Consider the following 14,404-nt stretch of genomic DNA (forward strand, 5'->3'; position numbering starts at 1 on the left):
TACCCGAACACACATTTACAGCTGCAAACAGTTCTAAAAACGGCGAGCACACGCAGCCTCCAAAATAGAGGGTTTCGGTCTCAAAGGGACATCTAGATTTCTTCACGTAGAAGACGAAGCTCGACAGGTCAGAGCGGTTCAATCATATCATCAAACTCGTTGAAATCTCTAATTAACATAAGTTATTTGGATTCACATTCCGCCTCTCTGATGTCGGATTATAAACGCGGAATCCTCCTCAAATCCTCCTTAGTAATAGACTTTGATGCTCTCGCTCCATTAGAATCCCTTTCAGCACTTATCTCCTTCAGTTATATATTTTCTGACCTTGTAGAATGTAGATCGTTTCAGTTTCCACCTCAGCGTGCATTAGCGGGCGTATAGACTTTCGCCATGCGCTCGGAGCGGAGGAGAGAAACTATAGTATACCGGTAGGCTATATGGGATTATGGGCTGGGCTGTTTGTTTCTGGTTCTGCTCCTTCACCGGGCAGCCGCCTAGCTGCCCTGCTTCATCATAGGCTGGGTGTGTGAAAGTGTCACTGCACTCGTGTCTCGATCTCTTCACATCCCCGTGACCCGTCACCCTTGTGTTTTTACACAACAAATTATTAATCTAAACCGTATAGTTATTTATAGACGGCATTTGAACATTATATCAGAGACAGATTTTGACAGGAATTATATGCGACAGATTTGGTCACCAATAGAAGAGAGAATGCGCGCGCGCGCGCACACACACACACACACTCACTCACTCACTCACTCTCTCACTCTCTCTCTGTATTTTTGTTTGTTTACAAATAGGGCCTCTCCTCTGATATAACTGATCTCTCTCTCATTTTAATTCAAATTATTTTCAATTGGCGAAATTATATATTTTAATTCAAATTATGCATATGACACTAGATTCCCCGACAATCCGTGTATAGGCCTATGTAGCTACTTTATTTCCTCCCCGTTCACTTCTATACTGCAACACCAGATAAGTAAGCCTGGGACCGAGGCAGACGATCTGTCCGATATTGCATGTTCCATCCTCTGATCCTCATTGGCTAACATTGGCTTTCAAAGTTTGCAGGACTGGCCCGTTTTGAACAAAAAGCCTCAAATCATGAGCACGCAGCGTGGAATTTACGTGAACTCACGCACTTTCCTACTAGGCATCCAATTGCCATCAAAGGCATAAGAACAAATGGCACCCTTTTCACATTGGCTTATTATAACGCCACCATGAGGCCGTAACCTGACCTGCCCTGGTGGAGACCTGTGCCCCGAGGGGAACTTTTTGTAGTTGGATTTTGTTTAGGGCCAAATAGCATTCTCAGTGATTTTTGTTTAATTCTTCACAATCCCTCTCCCTGTCTGTCATGGAACTGTCAATGGTCATGTAACTGTCCATGGTCCTGAAACACGCACGCACGCGCACACACACACACACACACACACACACACACACACACACACACACACACACACACACACACACACACACACACACACACACACACACACAGTCCGTGGTCCTGTCCCCCACCGCCGCCTCACACACACACACACAGTACACACACACACACACACACACACACACACTGGAGAACTGTCCATGGTCTCGTTTTCCCAGTAACCACACACTTTAGGAAGCCACTTTGAAAGAAGCCAAAACTAAATTACTTTTACTCAGTTTGTGAGTAGAATGTCTATTTTCGCAAAACGAAAAACAAAACTAAATTAAAACTATTGTGAAATAAAACAACGCAATAACCCTGCATTAAAGGCCTACATAAAATCACACCCGTGTGAACTGAGTGGTGCAATCCCCCCCATCTCTCTCTCACTCTCTCTCTCTCTCTCTCACACATTAGCAGCACACTATCCCTCTCTCTGTTTCTGGCGCACCTGCATGGTACTAATAAGTCTCATGGCCACAGGTAGGTAGACACATATAGGTATACGTAGACACGGACATTGCTGGTTGTAGAAGTGGTTGCACCAAACAAAATTGAAAAGGAAAAGTATATACTCGCCCCTTTACCAACTCGCCCCTGCGGAAAGTGTTAAAGTTAACAGTTAATTTAGTATTTCCTCCCTCCCTGAAATCTGAAATTATCTTGTATACAGATTTATTTGATTGTATAGTAGTCGATCTCTATACTCTGTAAAATCAAGTAAGAATAACATGCAGACAGAGACGGTGACTGGCCATAGCCGCAACTTTAGACTTCCCATGCACGCGCATTAAAATGCGCGTGCACACGCAAAGAATTTTATCGCCTATATTATTTAATTTGTATTTGGATGACTTATCAAAACAGTTAAAAGAGTGTAAAACTGGCTGCATGGTGGGGGATCACCTTATTAATCATATGATTTATGCAGACGATTTGGTTGTACTCTCACCTTACAGTGCAGGCTTACAGCAGCTACTTAGGCTCTGTTCAAAATATGGCTTTTTGTTTGATATTAAGTTCAACTCTAAAAAGAGTGTTGTTATGATCAGTAGATCAAAGGGCGACCAAAAGCTCACCTTTCCCTCCTTCTATCTGCATGGCAGGTGAAGTCTTAGAGGTGGTAACAAAGTTTAAATAGGCCTACTTGGGGCACATAATCAGAGAAGATCTATGTGATGATGATGATGTGCATCGCCAGTGCTGTAAACTTTATGGTCAAGCCAACATGCTGGCACGAAAGTTTCATATGTGTTCAGACAATGTCAAAATAGCACTTTTTAAAACCTACTGCACTCCACTCTATACAGCTCACTTGTGGTGCCGATACAGCAAAGCGAAAATGAAAAAACTTCAGGTGGCATATAATGATACTTTTCGAATATTCCTGAGACTCCCAAGATGGACCAGTGCTAGTGAAATGTTTGTGACCAGTAATGTACCCACATTTCATGCTTTACTGAGGAATTTTATGTATAGATTCATGTGTAGACTGAGGGAATCAAATAATGCACTAATTATGGCCTTAACAGGGATCACACAGAGTGACACAGTCTTCTCATCATGTTTCTGGAAACACTGGAGGCAATGTTTATATGTTTTTAATTGACAAGGACTGCCTGGAGTGAAAATAGGCTAAATAGCCTGATACATAGGCTATCTCTGTGTTGTTGTTTTTGTATTTACTGTTGTGTTTTTACATGTTGTTTGTATATGGACCATTGTGTCTGAAATAAAGTTTTCAATCAATCAATCAATTGCCTTTTTTCTCCCACAATGGCGCCGCATAACAATGAAATGACAATATCATCCCTTAATTTATAAGACTACATATATATAGCCTAGTCTATAGAAAATAGATCGGATCATGACCAGACAGACAGCTGCAGTGACACATGTATTTATAGAACAACTCTGTAGGCAACTTTAGGAGGATGAAAGTATTACAAGTTAGGCTACTAGTAACTTCTCACTTTGGGTCCCAATTTATTTTCGCACACTGCACTCACACTGACAACTCAAGTTCAACACACAACACAGAAAAGGTGGAGATTCTGCTCGGCGGCAGCATGGCATCTTTCTTATAACTTTTTTTACATACCTTGAGGTGAGCGTGAGCAGCTGCTGGTCGAGTTCAATCCTCTAAATTTTAATCCAATCGAAATGTCACTTTAATCCAACGTCACAATAATGAATAATCCAAGCCGAAACAAACCAAGCTGGTTGAAAAGAACTGTGTGTTTCTGTCCCAAAACAGCGGTGCTGGCGCTGCTGCTACTATAGTAGCGTCTCCTTCTCGCTACTATAGTAGCTTCTCCTTCTCTTCTCTTAGGCTTTGGAGCCGGTTTTCGAAACCAATCTGAAATCCTTTTTTGAGACATGATACTAACTCGTACTACTATAGTGCCGACGCGCATTCAATTATTGCCCAACTTCTATCTACAATGATGCCGGATGTAAACAGGAAATACACCTGTCCAGCGTGCACCGTACCATGAGTGGTGGTGTCACACTAATGAAAGCTGAAAACCTCACATTCCCATTGAAAAATGTCCCATTATTTTTGGCCATATAATATGTTTAAATGTGCAACGGTAATAATAGTTTAGTGTGTTCTATAGGTATACACGAAACATATGCCTATTGTGTTTTTGTATTTGTTTCAAATATATAGGGCTTTATATAACGATGCTCTATAGTTTACACAATTCTGTACCCCCTCCAACTAGCCTACTTTCCCAATTTTCAACTGCCAGGCTGCGTCCGAATTGCTAGGGTTGTTCCCTACTCCCTATCCCCCATACGGGGATCCAGATTCTAGTGGACTCTATAGTGATGATTTCGGACAATACTCCCTGTATGGGGAGCACCGACTCTGACGTCAATATCGATAGAGGGCGCTGTAGTTCCGCGGGTTCATGTACTTTTTATTTGCATGAAATCCCCATTAGGTTTTTTCAGATCGCCTCATAAAGAACTGTTTGAAAAATAAACAAATCATCCCGGCCGTTTCACTCATTTGGATATGAAGAATCAACTGACTACAAGAAACCAATCAAAACGCTGCTGCTGAATTTCCGCTAGGAACAGACTGTATCAAATAAGTCTGGCTGTCACCTCCCTGCAAGGACAGTTTGTAAAGTTATTTTTAAATTCATGAATGAATAAAGAAAAAATAGGTTAATGAAAATATGTTTGCAGGCATTTAGGCCTATATATCTATGATAAAAAGGTTATTTAGGATAATGGATATAGTCTAATATTAATTTATTGATAATAATCATAGGCCCATTGTTATGGGAAAACAGTGCACAACCTTGACAATATATGAAAATATCAGCAGCATGATTTAATCTTAACTACATGAACCCCCGCTAATCCTGGGGCGGGGGGGATACGGCAAAAATAGCCGATCTAAGCAACGCGCAACGTCCGTGTTGTGAGCTTGTATACTTTTACTTGGGTACTTTTGGTAAAGAATTACCAAAAGTAGCCGATCTAAGCTCTGCTCACAATACGGATGTTTGGTGTTAACAGAAACAGCAGTCCAATAAATGACTGCCTACACAATGAAGTTTTAATGCATTTATCGCAATTCAATGAAATAATGTTAGATAGCATATTCATGGCAGGAATGAATGAATATTAATAAAACATATGTTCGGACACAATTAATATGTGTCTCACATGCATGTATTTAGCCTACGTTTGTGATAAAGAATCTCACAAATATATTCTACAGCAAGCAACTGATTGCTCTCCTAACGTCATGCGCTGGGCCTGGGTGATACAATGAATCAGATTAGTAATACTATTGCAAACGAGTAGATTTATTATAAATAAAATAAAACAATTTCAAATAAATGCACAGATCATTTGTCTCGAGATCTGTAGCTTCGAGATCCGCCAGGGAAGAAAAGAGGGGAAAACGAATGTTTAAAAAGTACATTTGTGTTGATTTCTTTCGCTGGTTCAACTTCTGCCTCTTCTGAGTTGGAGCGCAATGAGCGCATGCATGCAGAAGCAGCGCACGTGCGCAAACGCGTGCATGTGCGCTCAAGAGCGAGCTTGCGCAATGCATTATGGGGCAGATTTGCTTCGCTGTGTTTTTGTAGTGACCATCGGATGCTCCCTACAATTCCCGGTGCATTGTGGGATACTTCAGTCCACTACGTTAGGGTGCAAAAATGCTCACTACATATTCGGACACTATAACAAAATGGCGGAACCTCAAAGTAGTGCACTATATGGGGCATAGGGAATGATTTCGGACGCAGCCCCAGACTGCCGCCAGCATGTCCGCTATTTTTGGTCTTCCGGGCTCAGCTATGTTCGCTTGTATCGGTACTCGACTACCTCCGCTGCCTGTCAGTGTACTCTACTTTCGATTGGCCATGCCTTTCTGAGCTCACGCTTTAGAAAGAAAACAACATGGCAGCGCCCCTGAGCGAAACGCAAGTTGCTTCTACTAAAAAGACCACAGGTAAAGATGTACAATGTTCATTTCACAGCAGACATATCATGAATGTATTATATGTCCACGCGAGGATGTGTACAATTCATGGCGAGGTTATTTTCAAACAATATCCGAACGACCAACGCGGATGACAACCATGAATGTGCAATCATTGCAACCAAATGATGCAAAATGTCGTGTGCATTGCATCATTTGGTTATCAAATAACCATTAACCTTAAGTAACGAACAAACCGTGTCTGTTCAGAATCCAGAGAAGCTGTGCTGTGTTAGTTACCGTAAATGAACAGAAAGCAATAGAAAATAAATATGATCCATCAGGCTTTATAAAGCCTGTACTTCTCCAAACATGTACGAATGCAAAAATATAAAATGCTTTACCCGTAGGCATACCCTGTAGTCATTCGGAACCTGTCTGCACTATTAGTAGTCGGTATTTAAAAATAAATGTGCTTAAAAACCCGTCGGAAGTTCCTCAATGGTTGTATTGTCGGGGCGCATCAGGTGAAAGGCGGTATTTCACTCTGATGTAAACGAGGCATGAATGCACACACTGGCTTAAAAGCCTTCAATCTAATAGGAAAAAAAGAAACTACTATTAATTGTCTCCGCCAGGCCGAAGTCGTGGCGAAAGAGTATGTTTTGCACCACCCTGCCTGTCTGTCTGTCTGTCTGTCTGTCCGTCCGTCGTCCCAGTGGCGTAATCGTATGCAGGAATTACATTTAAAGCCCAAACCTTGATGAGTCTGACCTGCAGAAATGTATGACTCACTTCAACATTGCTTTGGAAGTAATTAGTGTGAACAAAATGTTGTTGGGCTGTACTAACTTCATTTTCACTTTTCAAAAGCATTTTGTGGTTGAACAATCAGAAACACAGGTTTTCAAAGAGATTTTTCATGCCAGGCGAGTACAGGTCGTCCACTCAGAACAAATTGCCTAAAATCATGAACATAACGTGCAATTTCCTTGAGATTTTGCATGCACATTCCCACTATCCACCCTTTTCGCCTCAATTCATGAAGGCAAGCCGTAAAGACGACATGGCAGTGATGGCACCCTTAATAACCTTGGCCTATTATAGTGCCACCAGGAGGCCAAAATAACCTTCCTCACCCGGTGGAGACTGGAGACCTGTGCTCTGAGGAACACTTTTTCTAGTTCATTGTGGAATTGAGGCAGCCAACCAACATGCTTAATTTGTCACGAAAAAGAGACTTTTTCAAATGACAATGTCCATGACACAATTATCTGAGGAACTTTTAAATAGGTTGGCACACCCAGTCTTCTTATCTCTCATTTGTATTCAACAACAAACTGTACACTAGTATATCAGCACAGTGCCACCCTTTTTAATTATCAGACACCATGAGTGACACTACAGTGTATGTTTTAAAATATTATAGAGATAAATGACAGATTGCCTTGAAAAACTAGGGGTTACGAACGTAACCAAAGTTCTATAACCGTGAGCAAGGCTGCTCACTTATGGGAGTTTGCGCCTCCTGGCTTTATAAGCTCACAGACAATAATTAGCCATTCGCTAAGTCCCACCCAAGCCTGTTCTTGGCCAATACCACGTTAGCGACGGTTACTAGGTAAGGATCCTGGTCAAGCTTTAAATGCTGGTCAAAATGTTTAAGCAGTGTCAATAAATATATTTGCTGTAGCATGTGTGGACCTCAGAAAGAGGGTTTGATTTCTTACCTTGTTATGAGCAAACTAGTCCATTCCATGAATTATTTCGCTCCGTTGTGCAGTTTAATAGTAAATATTAGAAATAAAAATAGGCTCTCATAGACTTCCATTGTAACGGGGAAACAGCTCTCAAAGTCACTCTTTAGCACATAAGCGAACACAACAAGCTGATTCTGACCAGGAAAACTCCGATAGGTATGCCTACCTAAAACATCAGAGTAAAAAACGATCTGATTGGTCCAAATCTGTACACCCACTCTTGAAGCCGTATTATTGGAATGCCGTTGGATGTAAACAAACGTATTTGATCTCGTCCGCTTGTCGCTAAAAACCATACACAATGGACGTGTTTGAGAGAGACACTTTAGAAGACATTTTAGGAAAAATGTCTAGGACTGCTCGTCTGGCTGCAACTGGGTGCATCTCAAACAGCATGTTTACATTTACAAACAAAACCTCGCAAGATTTTCTTGGCTATTTTTTTGGAATAGGTTGAAAGTAGTCTGACAGGAAATGGGGATGGAGATGGAGGAAAGACACGCGGCAAAGGCCGTTGGGATCGGGTGGCACACCGTCCGGCCCAGGCGGTTAGGACGAGAAACTCTCGTCCTTATGGAAAAATCAATACCGAACAGGAGACTTCCCTGCATTGTGTTGTACACATGAGAAGAAACAAACGAATGAAGACGCAGGGCGACGCTGTTATACTGGTGCGCCGGCGGGCGGAGTCAGTGTCCTTGCATCTTAAAGGTCCGCTGACATGCCCCGAAATTAATATGGGTGGTACAGCACATCACGTGGTCTGACTGAAAACAGTTTGAAACAGTTTGAAACAGGGCTACGGCGCTAGCAACAAGTGGCTATAGGTCAGGCTAGCGTTTTTGACGGTACATTTAGCGTCATATTGGCTATAAATGTAATTGAAAAAAATTATTTTTTCGCCAGAAATGCTTAGTTTGAATGCAATTGAGGTTGGCGTGGGGTTTTTTAGGGGAACTGCAGCACAAGCGCAAATTTTGGACTGGAGTCCCATGTTCCCCCGGTCGCCAACACCCCTGTCTGCCCGCTCTGAGACCTCTCAGCCCCGCAGCGCGACAGTCGCGACTACGGACGGTCTGCTGTTGTCTGGCCGCTGTGAGAGCAGCGCGACTACTGTTCTTTTCCCCTCTCAGCCGCAGGCTGACATGTACACCCTCGCTCTCACTCTGTAATACCGTAGTTAGTTACCACAACATTGTTCAAGTGAACTATAGTGTGTTTATGTTTGTATTCATTGTAATAATAAATATCGCTATGCCGAGGCATAGTCTTGCGGACGAGATCATGAGCCTCTACGGGGGACTGGGCATGTGTGTACACACACACACACACATGCAATGGCACGGAATCTCTTCCCCGCTGTCATGCACTATAGCCACGGCTAAAAGTTGTGTGTCTGTGTGTGTGTGTGTGCGTACACACATGCCCAGTTCAATGCGGGGACCTGACCAGAGACTATACGTCCGTCCGTCCGTCCGTCCGTCCGTCCGTGTGTGTGCAGCCTGCATCTGAGACGGGCTAGACTATGTTGTCATGCGGAGCGACGCGGCGATAAATAAAATAATCATAGCGATATTGATTATTACAATGAACAAGCATAAACACACAGTTCACCTGAACAATGTTGCGAAAAAATAAATTTTTTAATGAGACTTTCACCCAGTATTCAAGCTAAATGTGACACCAAAATAGTAGCATAAGTTGCTATGCTACCACGGCCACCAAGCCCGGCGAGCCCGCATAGAAGTCGTTGGGGAAAGCTTTCGCCACTCTGACGTCAGAATCATGATAGCATTGTTTGATAGCAGTTATTAGCTCCCGAGGGGCGTGTCAGTCTTCCTTTAAAGTCCCAGCCAGTTATTGTCTGTCAGCTTATAAATAAATGCTTCTACATGTGTTCACGCCAGGAGGCGCAAACTCCCATAAGTGAGCAGCCTTGTGAAGCTGATTATTAGAACCATAGTGCTTACTGGGTAGGGCTAGGCTAGAATATCTAATCATGATGTGTTTGCATTGTAAAGCCTGGTGATTCATTTGAGCATTCCATTGGGTTCACACAAAAGTGCAACTGCTTCCTATAAGGGGGAGGCGTCATAAGGCGTCCTGTGGCACTGGGATACTATGACCAAACAAACACTGCTGTGAGTTATATCAAGTTAAGCTGTAAGCGGTTTGTTTCAGGACACGACATGACAGTGATTCCCATTTTTGGAATAGAAAATGAAGGACTGACTAAACAGAGATCCTCTGTAAACTCGCTAATCCTGCTTTCTGGGATGCAACTTTGTTCTAGTTCAGTGTTTACAACATTACCAAAACAAACCTTTACAGCCACAAAACAGAAAATACAATTCTAATGTACCTGTCATTTAGTCTTTGTTTCTTTTCAAAAATAGCAGATTTACACACAAAACCCTTGTAGAACGCTTGTAGACTTGTAGATCAGCAATTTCTTTCAATTCAATTTGATTAAAGTGTCAAATCACAACAAGTTGTCTCAAGATACTTTACATATAGATTAGCTCTGATCCATAGCCTTACTGCTCTTGCTGCCGTTGCATTAAGGCTATGTCACTCTACTCTACTCACTAATACAAAGACGGGTTGTGTAATTAGAAAGCCTACTTTCCTTAGTGGTGAAAAGAAAATCCCTTTCTGGCCAAAAAGAGCATTTTCTATATGTGGTGGGGGGCTCAGAGTGCGTCCACTAACGAAAGTAGGCTTTCTAATTACACAAACCGCCTTTGTTTTGGTGAGTAGGTAAAACGTTTTTTATATTTGCGCTACAGACGAGAGGCATTAGAGCTATGGACCAGAGCTACATGTAGACCAAAGGACCGACAGAGATCCCACCCTGAGTTTTCCGACAGTGGTTTAAGAGGTTAATGTAGCTAAATCATGTTACTTCTATTTTAGTGAGAGCACCACGACGGATCGCCAATCAAATTCCAGATGAGATCCTGCAAGACCCAGAACTACAGGATGCCATCCGAGCATTGCCTGCAAATTATAACTTTGAGATCCACAAGACGGTGTGGCGAGTCAGACAAGCCAATGCTAAGAGAGGTGAGGTCACACTCCCCAATACACATGGTTCATTTGACAGATTGATAAAGTGGTTAGATTGATTTTCTCTGCTGTTCAGCCAATTTCTTGGATTGAAAGTTGGACAGTTTAATTTAGCTGCTCGAGGCAGCATGTCTAATTGTGCTCTCTTGGATCACGGTTTTCAACAATAATACAAAAAGTCTAGTATTTGCCAGACTTTGGCAATTTTACAAGCATAATCATATTCTGCACTGGTCAAAAGATATTGAGCATGATAGTCATGGTATGAACTCATTCACTGCCAGAGAAAAACAAATAATCCACCCACCACTGCCAGCGGTTTTTGTTTTCCTTTTAAGCAGTCACGGAATATTTATCTGCAGTTTGATTGATTTCTTTTTGTCAAAGCGACCATTCATTCTTTAGTTATGGTCGATTGAATATAGCCTGTCTGGCACTCGGTGCCGCGCTGTATGAGCTTGTAGATCTGCTATTTTTCAATAGCTAAATTATAACATAATGTTTAAAACACCAAAAGGGGTTCCCGCCCCAAAATGGGTTAAACAGCAAAATCTGGAATATTATATTAACATTCTCTCACAGGTCATTTTTACACTATAAAAGTAACACTGTATTTACAGTGTACACTGTACAGACAGACAGAAGTGCACTTCCAGTCAAGGGAAAGGGTAAGTTGAAACTGCCTTTCCCATCAAGTTTGTGGTTAAAGATAACAAAATGTTAATGTCCATAATGAATTGTATTTTTATAGCGCTTTTCCAAGTGCTCAAAGCGCTTTACAATGGTTCATTCATTCATACATTCGGAGGTGAAGCGGCGAACAGTCGACACCAGCGTCCTCACGAGCGTTCTCACTTCCCACATTCACACACCATCATTGGACGACCTGGCGATGAACAATGAAAAAGAAGAAAAAGGCTTCACACTCATAGCCACGATGCTGGAAATTTAGCAGAAACCAATGTTACGACCTGTAAGGTCTTCTTCAGGCATTTCACTGAGCATTCTTTTGTCTAATAGACGTGTAATATACGTTGAAAAGAGGAAGGGACCCTGACGAAGGCTGATTGCCGAAATGTTTTTTAAAACACATGTTTATTCATTGTCTTTATATTACACATTACACACAAGTATTTTCAACAATTGACATATATTTCCCCCCCCACATCCCCCTGGCAGCACAAATACAAACAAAATCTTATCACGAAATGAATTGACAATAATAAATACAAAACAAAAATAAATAAATAATGACAAAACGAAAAATAAAACGAAAAACGAAAATAAAACACATTACATACAGTTAAACAAACTTTAACCCATTTTTAGGCGCACGTCTAATAGCTGTCTATTGCTCACAATGCTCAGTGGTACATTTATAGATGCAGTAATAAATAGAGAAACAGAGTAAGAGAATATAACAGCATGAGTAGTAGGCCTTACACCAAGCCAGGGAAAACAATAACGGCATGTTTAAATATTCCTTGAACCATTTTCGGAATCTTAGCCTACTACTGCACACAATTAAAGACCCTGCTTCACACATGAGAATTTGTCTAAATTTGCTTTGAAGACTAATAATTGGTCTGTGCATATAATTCCTCTTTGGCTATTTCCTGTTAAGCTGAGCATGACTGAGTGTTTCAAGGGCTGCCTTCAGCCTGAGGAAAGGCAAAATTGTTCCTGACTAATGTTAATGTCCGAATGCATAGAGAGTCTCAGGCTGTTGGGGAGTTTGCAGGTGGTATGCCTGGACAATTCAATCTTCTTATTTTTTCTCTTTTCTTTTTGTTGTTGTTGCCCATGTCCATGCCCCAAGGGTGGTGTTAGGTTTACGACAGCCTGTCTGGCTTTTCTTTGCTGTGATGTTTTCATTAAACCACAATATATCTCTTGTGACTCAAGAGTCTGCTTCTGTCTGTCCCCTTCCCATCCTTTGTGTCCATCTGTTCCTTTGTCATTCTTTGAACTCTATGAATATCACCATGTTTATGCTGTAGTGGTAATGTAGTGCAGGTTCTGTTGTAAGTGGCTCTATTACAACAATATTTAATTTTACTGTAGGTTAACTTTTGATCATTATATTTTGGCTAAGGTTGTGTGTACCTTCATACATTCATGTGCATACTTATATTAAAATTAGGGTAAGGTAGGGTAAGTGATGTATGTTTTGAGTGGTGCTAGCCACTCCTATAGACGGCTATGTCTGTCCATGTCCGTCTGGTTTGTTGACCACCAAGTGTCACTGTTGCGTGAGCGCGCACACACACACACACACACACACACACACACACACACACACACACACACACACACACACACACACACACACACAGGCCAGATAAATATTGTTATATAAATATTGTTATATACTTACTGAACTCCATTTGTGGACAGTGAACACAATCTTGAGTCTTAATTGAACTGTAAAAGTTTCAGAGTAAAATTATCACTCAGTATTTTGCTGGGTGGGTACCTTTAGGAACCATGAAAGTGGTTCTGGAGAGCCCTGGAGAGGCTTTGACATGCTTCAAGGGAACTGTTTGTGTTTCTGAAGGTCTTCCAATGTCTGCACTGTTAATTATCAAAAGGTTAGCACAGCTACTATTTCCTTTCTAGACATTTTCAAATTCCTTCCATTTTTCGCAACTGTTCCGTCAGCTGGAGAGTTTAAGGAGCAAAGTGCTGCACCGTCACAGCTACTCACAGTATGCCACTTGTCACTAGTTTGATAGAGGTTGTTTTTATTTTGCACAAGGCCACAAGCTAATTGCAATGTGTATTTACCTTTTTCTGTCTCTGTTAATCACTTTTTTGTGATTGACATAATGACATTTGACAGTAGGAGTATCAGACACTCCTTCTAAGCCGGCGTAGATGTTCGCTCCACACTACAGAGTGGATTAGGGTCCGGAATCACTGAGACTGAGACTGAGGCTGATTCTAAAAATGCCTTCTAAATCCTGACCTAAGTTTTCTGAAGAACTTAAATCAGAGAGCTTGAGACAGTCTCCTTAAACCACTCCCCATCAGCTAGGTTTTACTGAAAGGCTCTCTATCTCGAGCAGTCCTTTTTCACCTCTGTGTGTGTGTGTGTGTGTGTGTGTGTGTGTGTGTGTGTGTGTGTGTGTGTGTGTGTGTGTGTGTGTGTGTGTGTGTGTGTGTGTGTGTGTGTGTGTGTGTGTGTGTGTGTGTGTGTGTGTGTGTGTGTGTGTGTGTGTGTGTGTCGTCCGTCCGTCCGTCCGTCCGTCCGTCTGTCTGCCTAATTTCCAAGTTTCTGTAAAGGTGAATTACACTGCCTCGCATCAGCATGACACAATATGTAATGTATTTTGCATATCATATAGTCTGCAGCTTCTTTATGGTTATCTATTATATTTTTGAGAAAATGTCTAAATTCCTAGTGAGTAAACATACCTGGCAATGACAGTAATTCAGATTCTGAAACTGTAAAATTGGACAGGGACAACTCACTGTGATTGCTTTCCATCTATGAAATCTCATTACTGGACTGGAGTGCAATGCCATCCAGAAGTGAAGCACGTTATCTCACACTGTGCAGCTTGAGTATTCTAATCGACAGTCCAGTGAGTCAGTCAGTCCACCCAGCGGTATGGCCAATTTCTGCTAAATTACATTTGTTTTATTTTGCTCCTATAGATTTTGTCCAAACAT

The 14,404-nt window shown here is 41.7% G+C and overlaps 1 protein-coding gene across 3 annotated transcripts in view; it reads left to right on the plus strand.

Moving 5' to 3' along the window:
• Positions 1-5,854: 5,854 nt before the first annotated feature.
• Positions 5,855-14,404, plus strand: part of dph1 (diphthamide biosynthesis 1) — a 61,022-nt gene continuing 52,472 nt past the window's right edge. For 2 of the 3 annotated variants that reach the window (XM_080771855.1, XM_080771856.1), the window contains exons 1-2: positions 5,855-5,930; positions 10,577-10,726. In XM_080771855.1, the coding sequence (XP_080627981.1) occupies positions 5,879-5,930; positions 10,577-10,726 (202 nt within the window). In that variant the 5' untranslated portion in view covers positions 5,855-5,878. Of the gene's footprint in view, positions 5,931-10,576; positions 10,727-11,376; positions 11,398-14,404 lie in introns of those variants that run through there. The other variant, XM_080771857.1, reaches the window with a different exon arrangement.

This window comes from Protomyctophum bolini (genome assembly GCF_963924005.1).
Source record: "Protomyctophum bolini genome assembly, chromosome: 9".
NCBI lineage: Eukaryota > Metazoa > Chordata > Actinopteri > Myctophiformes > Myctophidae > Protomyctophum > Protomyctophum bolini.